The sequence below is a fragment of the Erpetoichthys calabaricus genome, chromosome 14 (genome assembly GCF_900747795.2).
Source record: "Erpetoichthys calabaricus chromosome 14, fErpCal1.3, whole genome shotgun sequence".
NCBI classification, from domain to species: domain Eukaryota; kingdom Metazoa; phylum Chordata; class Cladistia; order Polypteriformes; family Polypteridae; genus Erpetoichthys; species Erpetoichthys calabaricus.
The window spans coordinates 111429502-111447288 of NC_041407.2; the positions used below are offsets into that span (position 1 = coordinate 111429502).

Consider the following 17787-nt stretch of genomic DNA (forward strand, 5'->3'; position numbering starts at 1 on the left):
GGTGAGGGATGAGACAAAGAGCGGTTAAACAAACCTCCTATGATGGAAAACAATTTTGGACGGCGTTTTCCCTTGCCCGGACGCGGGTCACCAGGGCCCCACACTGGAGCCAGGCCTGGAGGTGGGGCTCGATGGCGATCACCTGGTGGCCGGGCCTGCACCCATGGGGCTCGGCCGGGCACAGCCCGAAGAGGCAACATGGGTCCCCCTTCCCATGGGCTCACCACCTATGGGAGGGGCCAAGGAGGGTCGGGTGCAGTGTGAGTTGGAGGCTCTCATGAAAAGTAAAAAAAAAAAAACTAATAATGATCAAATAAATTTGTCCACTGGTCTGTGGTATAAATTTATTTTCTGTATGATTCCAATAATTTTGGTATTTTTATAGTTGAATTTGTGCATTTCCTGTTCAAATACAGGGGGAGAAACGCGAGGTGCGGCAGCGATGAACCTCACCTCACCTCGGACTGCCCTCTCCCTCACACACGGGGTTGATGCCTGCAATTGGCGTGTGCCTGTCGCTGTCTCCAATATAAGGTGACATACAGACACGTTTATTATACACCCTGACTTTCCACAATCTGGCTAATATCTTTAATGAATGTGTGTGACATGTTTAGTCTCGCTGATCGGACATCAAACCGCAGTAAAAAGGCACAAGGTGAGGCAGACAGTACCGTGCCGCCCTGAAGGGGGCGCATGTGAGCCCAACAGGTTCTCCTTGCTGCTGTTCTTCTATGCAGAGGCGCCAATAAGTGAGCGGTTTGTTGTGTGCTGGGTGTGGCAGCCCACTGTAATCAGCGCCTGCTGCCAACCTCTCCTCTCTCTTGTTTATCATATATAGTATATAACATTAAGACACTGTGAACTTTTAAAAGTAGCATCACACCCTCCACTCTAACCTTATACAGGAGTGCACTGAGCGCCCTTTTCTATTCCCTGTACCCCTGACCATGTGATCTGTGTGGACAGGACTGTCACCAAAAAGAGGAAGAAGAAGAGGCTATCCTGCTGATTCAGTGATATTAAGACAACAATCAGACCCTTACTGTCACCAAAGCTAATGAACCGACCATTGGCTTCAGGAAGCATCTGCTCATCTACATTGAAGGGGGTGCAGTTAAAAGAGTGACCATCACTGATGCAGCTGACCCCAGCTTCTTGTCACCTCTGCTTTCTTACACACCTAATGACGGGTCACACTCCTCCATCTCTCTAGCAAACATCTGCAGGGGGCACAGTGGAGTCCATCCTCACTGTCAACGCAACACCCTAGGATGGCACCCGTTGAGCTTCAGAGCATAAATTGAATTTCCCATTGGGATTAATAAAGTATCTATCTATCTATCTATCTATCTATCTATCTATCTATCTATCTATCTATCTATCTATCTATCTATCTATCTATCTAAAGCACTGCACTGGGAGGTGAAAGTGGCACTGAATGTGACTGGCACCCTGCTGCCTTCTGTTGAGGACATACACAACTGACACTGACCTGGAAATGCAAAAAGTGTTATTGAAGACCTTAGCCATCCACCACAGAGGCTTTTCTCAGCTCTTTCTTTGTGATTCAGGGACAGTTGCTGTCCACCGACTGCCCATCATATCAACATTTACATATACTGTATATATATACTGCTCAAGAAAATGAAAGGAACACGTTAATCCGAGTATAGCATCAAGTCAATGACACTTGTGGGCTATTGATCTGGTCAGTGGAGTAGCAGAGGGGCTTGTTCATCAGTTTCAGCTGCTTTGGGGCCCTAGAGGGCGGGGGCAACAATGAGAAGACCCCCAAAACAGGAATGAATGGTTTAACAGGTGGAGGGAGGCCAATAACATTTTTCGTTTTGCATTTGGCTGTGGTCAGTGTCACTACTGGTAGCATGAGGTGGGCAATGCCTGGGCCCTACAGAGCTGGCACAGGTAGTCCAACTTTTACAGGATGGCACATCAATACCATGTGCCATGGTCAGAAGGTCTGCTGTGTCTCCCAGCACAGTCTCAAGGGCATGGAGGAGATTCCAGGAGACAGGCAGGCAGTTACTCTAGGAGAGCTGGACAGGGGAGCCATAGAATGTCCTTAACACATCAGCAGGACCCACCGGTATCTGCTCCTTTGGGCAATGAGGAACAGGATGAGCACTGGTAGAGCCTACAAAATGACTTCCAGCAGGCAGGCCGGCCACTGGTGTGAATGTCCTCTGACCAAACAATCAGAAAACAGACTTCATGAGCGGGGCCTGAGGGCCCGACGTCCTCTAGTGGGTACCGTGGAGATCAATTGGCATTTGCCATAGAATATCAGAATTGGCGCCCTGTGCTTTTTTACAGATGAGAGCAGGTTCACCCTGAGCACATGTGACAGATGTCTGGAGAAGTCATGGGGAACGTTATGCTACCTGTCACATCGTTCAGCATTACCGCTTTGATGGGGGGTCAGTGATGGTCAGTCAAGGGAGGGAGGGCATATCCATGGAGGGACACACAGACCTCTACAGGCGAGACAATGGTGGGCACCTTGACTGCCATTAGGTATCGGGATGAAATCTTTGGGCCCATCATCAGACCCTATGCTAGTTCCTCCTGGTGCACAACAATGCCAGGCCTCATGTGGCAAGAGGATGAAGGACTTGATACCAATGACTGGCCCCCACACTCGCTTGTCTGACCAATTTGGGTGAGACATTATGTTTCGGTCCATCCGATGCCTCAGTGATGGCCTGTTCCATATCTGGGAGGAGATCCCCCAGGACACCATCCATCTTCTCTTTAGGACATTGTCAGGCCTGCATACAAGAACATGGGGTTGGGGTTCATAAAAACTACTGAGGATGATTTGGAGTTGCTGCAATGACATTTCGGCCAAATGGACTCACCTGCCTGCCGCATCAATTGTTCCCTTTGTCTTTGAATTCAGCCTCTCTCTGTAGGTTGATCCTTTTCATTTCCATCAGATGATGTGGCTGCCATCCTTTTGTTCCTCACACATCACCATATCAGTCCATACCAGTAGAGATAGGCAGCAGGATTTTTTTTCCCATTTCGATCTGATGGGTTTTCAAAGTGTTCCTGTATTTTTTTATATATGAGTGTGTGTGTCTTGGTGGGGGGGGTTCGGTGTACCAGCTCCCAAACTTGACACAGACAGACACAAGTTCTTTCTCAGCACAAAGGTCTTTTTATGGGGAGGACTCTTCCCCAAGAATTCCCACCTCCAGATTCTGGCTCCTGGAGCAGTGTCAGCAGGCTTCTTTTATCTTGCACTCAGGAGTACTTCTGGTGGGCCATTAGTGTGGCCCAGAAGCACTTCTGGGTAAGGTGGAAGCCAAACAAAGTAGGGCTTCACAGTCCCTGTTTCACTCCCTGGTAGCACCCACAGAACCCAACAGGGCTGTGCTGAACTCCAACTCCCATGAAGTCCTGTGGGACTCTGAGGCACTGATGCAACCCAGGGGGTTGCCATCTAGTGCTCTGGGGGAGATAATGTCCTGTGCATGTTCTCTCCCTCAGTCCTTCCTTTATGAAGGTGTCCCAGCCAGGTGAGGGGCCCTGGCCGCCCCACACTATATATATATATTTTCGTGTGAATATGTATATAGTATGTATATACAATACATATATGGTGTATGCTGGACATACTTTTGTGTGTGTGTTTTTGTTGTTATGTATAATTGTTACCGTTCTGAGGAGAAATGCAGGTAAGATTTTTATTGAGCTGAATACATGTGACAGTAAACTTCAACTTCACTACATGTGACAGTAAACTTCAATTTCAACTTGAACTGTCACGTAAATCTGTTAATTTGCATGAGTATGTAAGTTTAACGAACAAGTAATAACGAACAGACAAGAGCTCCGTATTGGCGGCGCATCACTCTAAAATGATTCGCTTCAAGTGTCAGCCAGTTTACGGAACACAACCTTGAACCTCTTCCAGCGGCGAGAATGAACCCGTGCAAAGATGCTCGGGATTTGAAGTTCTTACACTCGCTTCAGCAATACAACGCATAATCCGAAAGACTCTAAATCCCAGAGCACTTTGAACTGTCCAATTAGATTTCAAAGGAGGAGCATGCGTACTCGATCCGAAGGTTCACGTGGTGTAGTGGAGGTCAGACTGGTAAGTAGTTTTGTGTTGGGGTGATACAAGACTTGTGCAAATAAAGCCGAAAATTGGAAAATTTGTCGATATTTAGCTGCACGTTTTGGTAAAGGTAAGTCTTTTGAGACGTGTCATATATTAGGTTGAGTTCCGTCATGTTTGCGCTCGTTTATTAGCTACTGGCGATAGCGCGTGTGCGCCCACCTTCGCCAGTGAGTTATTTCGTTTGGGTTCCTTCAATATCGGACCGTTCAGGTGTAACGAGGCAACTGGGAACACTGTGTCTTCCTCCGAACTCGTGGGGGGATCACCGTTTAGAGCTCGAGCAGTGCAGAGTACCGCCCATCGGTGTGTCCCTGAGCAAGTCGATAAACCGGCCTGAACTCACACTGTGAATTTTTCTAACTTCTCGTTCGTTATCTTGTAAGCGGCCTCCCGTAAGCGTCTGCCAGATATAAAGAAATAACAATAGTGCCCCGCCTTCATTCAGAGCAGTGGGTTTCAAGTTCAGTCTTTTGATAAGCCCCCTCTCCTCGTGGCTGCCAGGCTGCGTCCCACCCCGTTTCTACTTTTAATCGGTTTACAGGGTCCAGATTATCACGCGAACAGAATACAGTGAAGTTCGTACTTTGGGGTGCCAATTAACATGCAGCATGTCGCCCTTTTCTGGCGTCAATATTGTTGAGTTACAGCTACCTGAGCGCCTTACGTGAAAAAACCACCTACACTCGAAACGTCTGCCTTCCTTATCCGAAAAATCTCAGAACAAGGGTCCCAACACCATCGACCACTAGGGGCAATGCCAACGGAGCAGGTGAGGGTAACATAATGGGGTTAAATGTCGTGATATGATGGTTAGAACGATGAAAACGGCAGGGGACCAGGGTCTGTCCTGCTCGGGGGTCCCTTTGGGTAGGGAGAGCCTTCTTGGGGGGGGGGGGGGGGGTCATCTAAAAGTGCGTACTGACAAATTGAATGCCTATCGTAATTAAAAATGACCAATGTGTATTTGTAGATGTCAGTCTGCATGTCTGAAACGTGTTATAATATTATATTGGAATATAGCAATTTATGAGGGACATACATGGAGATAATTTACTGCTTTTTAGTTCCGTTTTGAAGGCTTTCGACATCCTAATTTGGTCTTCTTTTCCAATTGTCATCGTTATTTAAGCTGTTAATCACTTAAGACCAGGGTGGCAGACCCCGTTCCTGGATAGTTGTGGTGGCAGCCGGTTTTGTCCTTATCACTTTCTCTAATACAATACAATTTATTTTTGTGTAGCCCAAAATCACACAAGAAGTGTCGCAATGGGCTCTAACAGGCCCTGCCTCTTGACAGCCCCCCAGCCTTGACTCTCTAAGAAGACAAGGAAAACTCCCAAAAAAAACCTTGTAGGGAAAAATGGAAGAAACCTTGGGATTAGTTACTACTTTCTCTAGTAGTAACCAATGCTAACGGAGAAGAGTTTGTTGCCTTAATTTCAATTGATGTGCACTTTGTTTCACTTTTTTTTTTTTTTTAATGAGTTATAAAACAAGCCAGATGGGGTCCCCAGGCTAGCTTTGATCCCATAATGCACCTGTGTCTTTCATACGGTGTCTGACTCCGTTAAACTGTCTGAAAAGCAAAAAGGTGAAGCTGTTAGAAGTGTTGATCTGCTGTGATCTGCAGAGCCTTCACATGGTGGTCTCCAAAGAAAGAATCCGTCTTGGAAATGACTGGTGTGGCAGAATGTGAACATTAGCAAGCCTTAGAAATTAAACGGCAGGTTTCATTAACGGTTTGTTTTATTGTGCTGGGGTCCAAGGGTGCCCCTATTCCCTTTTACACTCTTTATTACTGTATGTAGAGCACAACAGAATGCCCCAAATCCCTGCTATAGCCCTCCCAAGTTACACTAACGTGTATGGAGGACCAAAGCAGGCAGGAGAGACAAATCACACATTTTTTGATGCTCTTTTCTAGATAATGTGCTCAAATTCGAAGCCGAGTACAACCTGATAACAGGCCAGCAGTTGGCTCTTTGTTGTTTGGTTTGAGTGTTAGAAGGAGGCAGCGTGGCCTGTTTGAATATGGCTACCGAGAGAGAGGTGGTCTCCTCGGCCTGGAAAGTGGCAGAGAGTGTAAAGGCAGATTTCCACTTCATCATCTCGGCCACAATATAGAAAGCAGTTTATACTTGTGGGTCAAACCACACTGCTGGCACGTACCTGAACACGGGGCAAGCGTATGTTGGTGGAAAATTCACATCATGAATGGGCCTCCATCTGATTGTCTTCGTAGTCTTGTAGATTTTCAGACTTCTTCAGCACAGTCTGATTCCTTATGAATAGTGTAAGACAAACAAATGCGTATTTACCAGACTGGCCAATCAGAGTCTATGTAGCAGGGGTCCCCAACTCTGGTCCTGGGGTGGCTGCAGGTTTTCATTCTAACCCAGGGTGGGCAAAGTCAGTCCTGGAGGGCCGCAGTGGTTGCAGGTTTTTGTTCCAACCCAGTTGCCTAATTGTTAATTGAACTGAACCAAATAGTGCATGATAAATAGATGGATAGATAGATACTTTATTAATAATTCATACTCCAGCAGCAGCATACTGATAAAGAACAATATTAAATTACAGAGTGATAACAATGTAGGTATAACAGTCCATAACTTTGATAATGTTAACGTTTACCCCCCGGGTGGAATTGAAGAGTCGCATAGTGTAGTGGAGGAACGATCTCCTCAGTCTGTCAGTGGAGCAGGATGGTGACAGCAGTCTGTCGCTGAAGCTGCTCCTCTGTCTGGAGATGATCCTGTTCAGTGGATTCTCCATGATTGACAGGAGTCTGCTCAGCGCCCGTCGCTCTGCCACAGATGTCAAACTGTCCAGCTCCATGCCTACAATAGAGCCTGCCTTCCTCACCAGTATGTCCAGGCGTGAGGCGTCCTTCTTCTTTATGCTGCCTCCCCAGCACACCACCGCGTAGAAGAGGGCACTCGCCACAACCGTCTGATAGAACATCTGCAGCATCTTATTGCAGATGTTGAAGGACGCCAGCCTTCTAAGGAAGTATAGTCGGCTCTGTCCTCTTTTGCACAGCGCATTACTATTGGCAGTCCAGTCCAGTTTATCATCCAGCTGCACTCCCAGGTATTTATAGGTCTGCACCCTCTGCACACAGTCACCTCTGATGATCACGGGGTCCATGAGGGGCCTGGGCCTCCTAAAATCCACCACCAGCTCCTTGGTTTTGCTGGTGTTCAGGTGTAGGTGGTTTGAGTCGCACCATCTAACAAAGTCCTTGATGAGGTTCCTATACTCCTCCTCCTGCCCACTCCTGATGCAGCCCACCATAGCAGTGTTGTTAGCGAACTTTTGCACGTGGCAGGACTCCGAGTTGTATTGGATGTCTGATGGCTGAACAGGACCAGAGAAAGTCCAGTCCCCTGCGGCGCTCCCGTGTTGCTGGCCACAATGTCAGACCTGCAGTTCCCGAGACGCACATACTGAGGTCTGTCTGTAAGATAGTCCACAATCCATGTCACCAGGTATGAATCTACTCCCATCTCTGTCAGCTTGTCCCTAAGGAGCAGCGGTTGGATGGTGATGAAGGTGCTAGAGAAGTCTAGAAACATAATTCTTATAGCACCACTGCCTCTATCCAAGTGGGAGAGGGATCGGTGTAGATGATGGCATCCTCACACACACAGGTGTAAGTGTAAACGAGCTAAATGGAGGACTGCTGCTTTTCTTTATCATTTGAATATTATTGCAAATAAGGAGCAATTAAAAATCAAGAATACCGCTGTTTAAGGTTAAAACGAGCAATAAAGTTTCAAAATCGTAACGAGTGACTCAAAAAAAAAAAAAAGAAGCAGAAAGATTACCTAACCTTCTTATTAAGCAATTGGGTGGGCACAAGTGATGGGCAAATGAAGCTTCATGAAGCTTCAGACGTCACGGGTCACATGACAGTGGTGTCTGGACACAGTGATTCGACTCCCTACACTTTCTTCCGATTGACTGACATGACCTTCGACATCACTTTCTCATCTCTAATTGGAGCAAAAATCTGCAGCCACTGTGGGCCCCCCCCCCCCCCTTTTCCTAATTAGTGACCTGTTTTTGCTCTTAACCCTTAAACTACTACAGACTTAGGGGTTAATGCGCCCCTGGACACCCAATACTTTTTTGCTGTACTTTTTAAGTAAATGTTGCAATTCACAAAGAAAATAAGAAATTTTAAATTTTTTTCATGCAAAGAGCATCACAATTACTGCAACAAACGATCATTTTGCACCCTGCCAATGAACTGTAAAAACTATTAAAGAAAACTACTGGAACAATATGTAGAAGGTGCAAGTGACGCCATTGATGAAATTCAGTAAGTCACCGAGCCAACTGCACACAGAGGCCAACGCTAATGCCTAGTGCAGCGGCTCAATCCCAGAGACGCTGAGGCTGCAGGGGGCGCCAGTGGTCATGAGCTGGCTGCTCAACGAATGTACGCCACTGACTGATCAGCTCTGGCGTGCTGCCAAATTGCACTTGGAACTGATTTTAGGTGGTTTAAGGGTTAATTAACTTTTGAATTCATTTTAGTTGACTCGCTCTTGAAGACTCCGCCCCTTAATTGTTTCTTTCTCCTTAATTAGTTGCCAGACAATAATGAGATACAAAATGAGGTAAAACAGGACCAGCAAACTGTGTCCATCATTCAACATCTGAAAATAAAGAAAAGACGAGGGTCTCGGGAATGTCGAGCTGCTCAGGACCCCGGTGCTTTTAGAAAAGAGAAAATCCACAACATCGGACGTGTCTGCTGTGGCACAATGAGAGCAGCGACACGCCAAGGAATTAAAGAACGAGTTTAATGAACGACAAGACTCGGAGCCTGTTGGAGATTGAGGCCCTGATTTAGGTGGTCTTCTGTCGGCTCCCTCACTTCACATTTCTTTTCTGTTTAAGGAAAGATGTGAAGCGATTCAGAGGAGTAAATCTTAAACAAAAAAAAAAACCACAAGTCAATTAAAATGAACTCACAAGAAGTTAATTAGCAGCACAAACTGGGCACTCATTAAAAAAGGTTAGAAAACCAGCAACCACTGTGGCCCTCCAGGCCCGGAGTTGGGGACCCCTGCTATGTGTGGGGGTCTGCTTTGATGCGAAGTTCAGTCCTGTTTTTGAGTAGGTGGGCGTCGGGCTACACGACTCAATGCAGACGTATAAATGAGCTTTAACTCTCAGTGTCTGTCCGTCTTAATTTATAAAAAGCAAATCCTGTGGCCTCCTCGGATCAGTGAGGGGGTGCATTTGCTGTCAGACTCAACACCCCAAGTCCAGAGCTGTCCCATCAGCATGGTCTCCACTTTCAAGGGACGCACAGTTGTAGTTCCAGACAAACAGAGAGGCCGTGCAGGTAATGAAGTCGTAAACTGGCCACTCCACTCCAGTCTCCTCCTCCCCATTACAGATGGCCAGAGTAAGAAATTCTTCTTGCGTCTCGTAAGCTGTAAAGGTCCACCCAGCCCCTCCTAAAACATAGACAGGCTTAGTCCACTTCACTGTATTTTAAAATATTTTTTTTTGACATTAATGATAAACGTTATTTACGCATATGCCTGGCACTCTTCTCCATTACGCAGTTGAATGGGAGGCTGGCTGGAGTGACAGTGGTGGTCCTTCTGAATCCCCCCGGAGTGAACTGCTCCGTTGTTGGCCAGCTTTGTACCCTTTAACTGTTTGTCTATCGGTTCAGAGAGAAACTCCAGTAAAAGAAAGCGGCTGTGGTTGGGGCAAAAGGAGCAGCAGGTTAGTAATTAAGATGGTGGCAGCAATGAAAACCTGTAGCCACTGCGGCCCTCCATGATCTGAAATGGAGTCAAGGGCTCACTTGGGGGTATCGGCCTCTGGTAGCCCGTGTTGTTTGCCCCCCTGTGGCATCTCTGCTCGTTGCTAATTGTCAGGATTCAAGTAAGTGAGAGGACATCACATAAAATCAATGAATTAATAGGAAAACACAAGGAGGGCAGGACAGGAACTTGTAATAAATGTGAATGCTGAGCAAAATATGAGAAGAAATGGGAGCAGCTCATCCAACCCCAAGGTCCATTCAAGGTAGAAAAGAAGCAGCGATTGACAGACTGGTTGGAACAGAAACCTGCAACCCCAGGGGGCCTACAGTTGAGAGACCCCCGATCGGAGACGCTGGAGGGTCCAGCAGGTCAGCGTGCAGAAGGACAACATTAAGGAGCACCCACTGCATTCCACGAGCATACAGACTAAACCCCACCATGAGGGTCCTTTCATTTCCTCCCATTTTAAGTCCAACAGGCCATCCTTAAGGTTCTTGAGCAACATAAAGAGGTTGATGGATGACCCCTGTGGTGGTCTGCACAAACAGCACTGATGAGGGGTCATGAGCCCCCGACTGGCTGGTAAATAAGATTTTATTCCGATCCACTCGGAGCAGCGCTGTGCCCGGCACCCATGACCCAGTTGAGCAGGTGCTTGAAGATGCCACCCACCCTCAGGTGTTGGCGCAGGCTCATTTGGGGTAGTTGGCAGAGGTGTGTGATGTGAGTGTGGAGTTTCACACAGATGGATGAGAGTGGGTGGTGTTGAGGGTTGACTTCTGTTCATCAACTGAAAGTGCTGTCTCAGACAGCATGGTGTGGTCGCTGGTACTCGCACATTGCAGACTAACTCTTGTCATTTGTCTCCAAACAGGTCAATCGCCATCATGGCCAAGTTGTTTGAAACGATTGGGAAGCTTGGCCTTGGTCTGGCAGTGGTGGGAGGTGTGGTGAACTCGGCCCTCTATAACGGTGAGTCTGCGCAGTGGTGTGCGAGACAAGGGAGGGAGGGATGGACGTTCTTTGGTTAGTTATACTATCGATGATAATAATGACAGTCTGCACCATGGCGTTCATCCATGATGGAAAGAGAAACATTTTAGAGCTGAAGGACCCGGAGATGAGAGAGGGTATTACAGTTGTCTGCGTCAGACCGAGGTCAGAGCTAGAGGTCTGAAACCAGCGTCCTAAAGACTAAAACGAGACCCAGAGTCACTCTGGAAATACAAAACAAAAGGTGAAGACTAAACACCAACTGATACACCGATTTGAAGTTTCCAGAAAAAATGAAAATCATGTTCTGTATTCCAGGAGTCATGTGACTGCAGTGGGCATCACTGCTGCCATCTGAGAAACTGGTGCCGCGTTCACGGTCTGTAGAACACACAGCGATGGCAAACGGCAGACATCATTAAAGAGCTTGGCATTCCTCGCTCTTCTCTCTTCCAGACCGTTGGCACTCGTGCCAGTTCATTTATAGCCTCTGTCCACGGGTCGGGAGGGTACATGCCAGGCGTGTTCTTGGACGTGCTGCACTGTGGTTGTGTATTTTTGCACGTGTGTCTCTTTTGTTTTTAGCACTCATTCAGAACTGAAGTGAATTCAATTTGAATTTTTGATGCGTTTCAGTCCGTTTTAAGACCCTGAAGTGAGCACCTCATCATGGTGAACACACAGAGTTACACTTGAGTGCGAATCATCGAGTGGTTTGCCTGTTCCCCTGTAAGTCCTGCTCCATGGCCTTGCCAGACCCACACGCCGACGACTCTTCTCTTTGACCATCTGCCATCCTGGATCCTCTCGGTCACACAAGGCCTTCCTTGTTCAGCTTGTCAGGTTTCCATTAGAGATCAAGTCACCTTTGGTGGCATGCAGTGACATTCTTGAAGAGCTCTGCTCTCGCACACATCATTTGTATTTTATCTGAAGTCCGGTATCTCGCAGCACACATAAGTAAAGCATTGTTTGGACCCTCGGGCTCAGGAGCAGAACGGTTATTTTACGCAAGTCTGGAACGAGTAGAAAAATGTGCCCCAGAATGCCTTGTGAAGGGCTCCGTGTCAGTAATGTCGATACAAGCTTACCACTCAGAAATAGGAAAGGAGCCTGGAGACGATGCTCAAGGAGGGCTCAGTGGGACTCCGTGACATTGAGTGGCATGGCCGATGTCGACATTGGCATACGGCATAACAGACAACAGGCGGGCGAGTTTGTCTTTAATTTTAAAAAAAAAATGTAAATTTGATCTGACAGCCAGATGGCCGACCTTATCGTGCAGACACCTGAATTTAGGTTTATTTCTGGAGAGGCGTCTCTCTTAAGCACAGTGCAGGTGACGTCACCTCAGACTTTCTCCTGCTCAGAGCAGCAAGTCGTAGATCTTCAAAATGTTTGAACCATTTTCAGGAGGGACGCGTCCCGAATGCCATTGTCACGTCCTGCAGGTGTGGAGGGCACAGGAGGACGTCGAGGAGCTCTTACCGTGTTGTAGGTTTTGAGCCTGTTCGCTGTTACTTTCACACATGTAGTAGATTGCAGTTTCATTTATTGTCTAAAGGTTTTCTTTCCAATGTTCCCATACTGTGATCCTTTGTGGAGTTTTTGGGTCACAGTTGCTATTGAGTGGCTTTCCTAGCGGTTGCCGTAGTTTGCGGCTGCTGTCTCACTATTTAAGATGGCGGCACGCTATGAGCCACGTCAGCGTTTGTGCGTAGTAAAACAGTTGGGAGAGGCGTGTGTGTGTGTGCAGCAGTTTTCATCAAGATATTCAGTGATGTCTTGGGGGGGGGGGGGGGGGTATTAATCTCATGGATTTATGTAGAACGCAGTTGGCAGAATTGCCGTTACAAGAGGCGTCGACGGGCACCAATAGCAGCAAACTCTCAAAGAGGTGGCACTGATAAGCAATACTAGCGATAAAAGATTGAAGTCTGTTTACAACAAAAAAGTTCCCTCCGCTCTTAACGCAGATTTACAATTCGGGAGGCGGTGAATTAGTGGTCAGCCCACCCAATCATTTCAAGATGGGCAAACATCACAGGGTGTAAGTAAATAGTTAAAAATGGGCCTTGTTGGGTAGGGGGCTTCCTTTACCCTGCTCAGATGGACGTTCTACAAAAGCTCACCAGCAATTTCCAGTACATGGAGTGAAGGTGAGGGGGTCTTCCTGGACTAAAGGCGCTGAAGGGTGGCTGACCCTCTTCACGGTTACATTTTGGGTTGCGTGCTTTTTGGTTTTAGGACGTCCACTCTTTAATTTGCTCTGTGTGTATCTTCTTCCTCTTTCAGTGGACGCCGGTCACAGGGCTGTCATATTTGACCGTTTCAGAGGAGTGCAGAATGATGTCTCCGGAGAAGGCACACACTTTCTCATTCCCTGGGTGCAGAAGCCAATCATCTATGACTGCCGTTCTCGTCCTCGCAACGTTCCCGTGATCACTGGCAGTAAAGGTAACGCAGCTTGCTCGGGCCTCGCCACAAGCCGGGCCTTCCCGTCTGGACCACCTTGTACGTTTTAGACGAGCCGGTGGGGTTGGTCACTCTCGGTGCCTCTGCCTGTGAGCGGGGAGGAGTGGCCTTTGAATGGTGGAGTGGGCCAAACCTGCAAACCCATTTTAAAGCAGCCCTCTTTTCTAGATCTCCAAAATGTGAACATCACGCTGCGTATCCTGTTCAGGCCGGTGGCTGCTCAGCTCCCACGGATCTTCACCAGCATCGGAGAAGATTATGATGAGCGAGTCCTCCCCTCCATCACTACAGAAGTTCTGAAGTCTGTTGTGGTAAGTTCTGTAGAAGCCCCCCGGGGCATAGAGTCGATTGTAGTTTGTTGCCCTACCCCACAGGACAGTGAGGGGTAATTCTCGGTACCTTACTGGAGCGAGAAGGTGGCACCAGTACACTTCAGAGTACAAAGGCAAAGCCATAAATATGCAGCTCTGTGGGATCACAAATATACCAGCCCAGTGAAATGCCCCCTTTACGATGGTCTCGATCACCACATGTGCTTTGGCACCTCTGCTCACCGGAAACACCAGCCCTTACAAACGGCCACCGTCCTTTGAGTGTCTTGTTGCCTTTGTCTGCTGGACAATGAAGCCCTCTTGTGGACACCAGCTGGTATTACACCTGTGCGTGGACATTGGATGTTTTGTCACTTGACATATCTTGTATAGAAACGTCTGTCTGGCCCGGACGTGAGAAGTGGAGTAAGAGCTCCGCCTCCGAGGATACACAAGCAAAGCCAGCATGTCGGCAAAATGAATCCTCCTAGGAGAGAGACGCCCAGAGGAGTTCTTTTCATTTACCTGACATCTCGACATTTCCGTAGTCGATAGTTTGTGGGACCCCTGGGCTGCTTACCCAGCTGGTAGTTTAGATCTAAAGTGCATCATGAGTGACACTGGAGGGAGGGAGTGCTCAGATGGTACAGTTGGTCTGTAATAGTAATAGCACAGCCTCGGTTACGGATCACGTGGCTGTATGTTGGCCTGTGCCAGTGAAGGTCTGCTGGTGTAGCTTGCTGGATGGCAGGGCGGTGTGAGCCGTGAGGGGGCTGAGGTGGTGGAAGATGCACAGCTGCATTTCCCAAACTGGCTCCATCGTCCAGGTTTGGTTATATCTGAGGTCCTAATCCAATGAAATAATTAGTGTGAGCGCAGTGGAGCACCTTGGCTCGTGTAGAAGGTGAGAGGTCGCCCTCCTAAGTGAGCATCGAGCTGGCCTATAGAACGTGGCCCGAAAACCAAAGAATCTCGACCTGCACACAGTTACCACCCATGCCAGCTGTCCTCTCGTGTCACGTGCCGCCTTTGTGCCAGTTTCAGATGCAGCCTTCCCTTCTTCTTCCTCCGTGTGTCCGTGTCTTTAGAAGAATAATTTGAGATCAGGCCATTCAGCCCAACAGAGCTCGCCAGTCCTATCCACCCACTTCCTGCCTGTCCCCTCATAATGGCCGTCTACCACTCTCAGTATGTGTGCCACTGACTGCTGGGGACGTCTCATCTGTCTTGCTAAAGTTTTGAGCTCAGAAGCTCAAAGCTGCTCGTTTGGAAGCCCACCACCCGTGTGCCCTCTTCTGTCGAGATGTAGGAGCAGCTCTCGTGTTTCAATAGAATCCTCCTCATCCTCATCTCTGTGAGGTGACTGCCTGCCCTCTTCCTCCTCTTGTTAGGACTGCTCTGTCCATTCTCTTGTTCCTCTTCACCTCCTGTAGTCATGGTGTTCTGCGTCTCTTCACGGCCCTAAGCACGTCCTCTGGTCACTTGTCACTCTTGGTCCCCCTGGAGCCCCGTCCAACCACCTGATGATGCTCACGTCGGCCTCGCCTCACACAAGATGGCCATTTTAAGCATTGCCTTCAGTGCCTTGGTGGCTTTTTTTGACGTCTGGACGTGGACGACTTCTCTGAATGGCTTTCATGCACGTGTTGGTCTGGAGCTCCATCCGTGTCCCTTGTGTCACCCGTCAAACGTGCGCAGTGCCAGTCAGCCAAATGAGTCTAAATGTATGAAGCTGTGATGTCATTTGCAGTGCCCATCTGCCACATAACTGGCACACAGTAACCCCTGAAAAAAGTGGGCAGTGAAACAGAGCTGCGTGGGAATAATCGAGAACAATTCAAAAAGAAATGGCCTTCATTTCAACAATTACATCTGTTGGAGGAGAAGAACTCGACTCTCATGGCAGTGAAATCGGTGGAAAACCAGCCGTAGTCACATGACTTGAATTAACCAATGATAAACGGCCTCACTGCTTCAAAATGTGCCTTTTCATTCAGAGAAGTGTGCTGGCTGAGACCATTGGTGACACTGCTGTCACCAAAAGGGGACAAGCCAGCCATCTTCAGAGACCTTGGCATTCCTCCTTCTGCAGTTCACCACGTTGTTGAAGTTGGCTGCTTGTGGACCTGCCAAGGACCTCCCAGGGCATGCTGGGGGAACAATAAATGGATCAAAGAATTCTGGGGGGTTAGTGCAGTCTGTTCAGAAGACCCCATGGCAGACCGAGGGTGAACTGAAGCAATGGGCTCAACCCGTGCCACACACTGCACAATACTAAACTGAAAGGGGCATTCTGGGTGATGCCAACCCTAACCCCAAAATGACCTGGAGACCTGGCTGTGGGCAGAGGACCCCGATGTAGAGCTCTTTAGTGGAGGAGAACGACGGCCAGTTAAACACGGCGGAGAATTGAGGGAGCTGAGGATTACTGAGGCGTTTGTAGCAGAATGTGCCACTCGGACCTCTCAAATGCCCCCCTCCCTGACCTCGGCACTTGCACCAGTGTTTGAGGGTCCTGTGTCCACCTGAAAGGGGCAGTGCCCCTGTAGAGTGGGGGAAGGTGGCATGCAGCACTCTCATGGGTATCACTGGCTCTGCCTGTCCACACTGCGTCACCATGCCAGTGCGGGTACCTCTCTGCCCTGGAGGTGACGCCCTGCCCTGTGTGTCTCTCCTCTTTCGCAGGCCCGCTTTGATGCCGGTGAGCTGATCACGCAGAGAGAGTTGGTGTCCAGGCAGGTCAGCGAGGATCTGACCGAGCGAGCAGCCACCTTTGGGCTCGTCCTCGATGACGTCTCCCTGGTAAGTCGTCGGGTGGGCTGGCATATGAGAATTCCAATCGCGGTAATTAAAGGTGATAAAGTGCTAACCGTGTGGCATCTCCTCCTCCCCACCGACAGACGCACTTGACGTTCGGCAAGGAGTTCACGGACGCCGTTGAGGCCAAGCAGGTGGCGCAGCAGGAGGCGGAAAGGGCGCGCTTTGTGGTGGAGAAGGTGAGGCTGCGACATTGGGGGGCTCGGCCCTCCCGATTGGCGTGTGCCCTCCCTGCTTAACCCCCTTTTCTTGTGTTTTTTTTTTTCTTTTCGCCGTGCAGGCCGAGCAGCAGAAGCAGGCTACCATCATCTCCGCTGAAGGCGACTCCAAGGCCGCCCTGTTGATCGCAGAGTCCCTGGCCAAAGCCGGCGATGGGCTGGTGGAGCTGCGGAAGCTGGAGGCGGCCGAGGACATCGCCTTCCAGCTGGCGCGGTCGAGGAACATCACGTACCTGCCGTCGGGACAGACCACCCTACTGCAGCTGCCGCAGTGACCTCAGCAGCCCTCGCTCTGAACGCGCGCCTTTCCGGCTAGTGACCTGCGGCCGTTGGCCACTCGATTGCACCCGAGTTTTGAATTTGAAGTTTGTTTATTTGACAATTTCATTTAAGAGCCTCGTGAACGTGTCGGCTCGGAGGGTCTTCTCTTTATCAAAAATTAAATGCTCAGTTTCTACGGCCCGTGGACTCAAGTGTTCAATGCTGTGATGAAGCGAAGCGTCTCGTCTCGTGGTCTCTGCTGGCCGAAGCCCCCCTTTCATAAGTGTAGTTCCAGTAATAAAAGGTCTGGAGCAGCAGCAGCGCGGTGTCTGTTTGATCATTTTGGGGGGGTTGCAGCCATGGACAGGACCTCATGGGGTGAGATTATGGGCAGCAGCCCACCTCAAGTCGGACTGAAGCCATCCGTGTGGGTCTGCGCCGCCACGTCCTCCTTATAAAGACAGAAGGGGGCGCCAGTGGGCCACAGTGGTGATCCTCAACCTTTATGGTCTCTCCGCCCAGGGTGCCCTTCTTAACCTTATTCATGACCCCCTGGGGGGATACAACTGTGAATGTCTGCAGTTTGGGGGTCACCTGGCATAAAACTGGAAATAGTGGGGCGGGGGGGCGCCCACAATGGCACCCAGCTGCTCGAGAGACCCGGGCCTACAGCCTCCAAGTGTGGTGGCACATAACCACGTGGTGTAAGGTGGGCTGACCCAGGCTGGCGTCTCATTTGTCAGACCCGTCCTGCTCAAGGAGTG

At 49.1% G+C, this 17787-nt stretch overlaps 1 protein-coding gene across 2 annotated transcripts; it reads left to right on the top strand.

Moving 5' to 3' along the window:
* The first annotated feature begins 4057 nt into the window (after positions 1 to 4057).
* On the top strand, positions 4058 to 17343 carry phb (prohibitin). Of its 2 annotated transcripts, none has more exons than XM_028819436.2 (7): positions 4058 to 4123; positions 10823 to 10920; positions 13237 to 13398; positions 13585 to 13727; positions 16413 to 16529; positions 16628 to 16723; positions 16825 to 17343. In XM_028819436.2, exons 2-7 carry the CDS (start codon positions 10836 to 10838, stop codon positions 17035 to 17037), a joined length of 816 nt encoding a protein of 271 aa, XP_028675269.1. In that variant the 5' UTR covers positions 4058 to 4123; positions 10823 to 10835; the 3' UTR covers positions 17038 to 17343. The 2 variants fall into 2 exon arrangements, with proteins under 2 accessions (XP_028675269.1, XP_028675268.1); XM_028819435.2 differs by having other exon boundaries at positions 4089 to 4217.
* Positions 17344 to 17787: the final 444 nt, after the last annotated feature.

What these genes read in the sequence shown, in the direction of transcription:
- phb (XM_028819436.2), top strand. Translation starts at nt 10,836, where the DNA reads ATGGCCAAGTTGTTTGAAACGATTGGGAAGCTTGGCCTTGGTCTGGCA. An exon ending in TCCTCGATGACGTCTCCCTG is followed by an intron (nt 16,530 to 16,627) that starts GTAAGTCGTCGG and finishes CCCCACCGACAG; the next exon opens with ACGCACTTGACGTTCGGCAA. An exon ending in CGCGCTTTGTGGTGGAGAAG is followed by an intron (nt 16,724 to 16,824) that starts GTGAGGCTGCGA and finishes TTCGCCGTGCAG; the next exon opens with GCCGAGCAGCAGAAGCAGGC.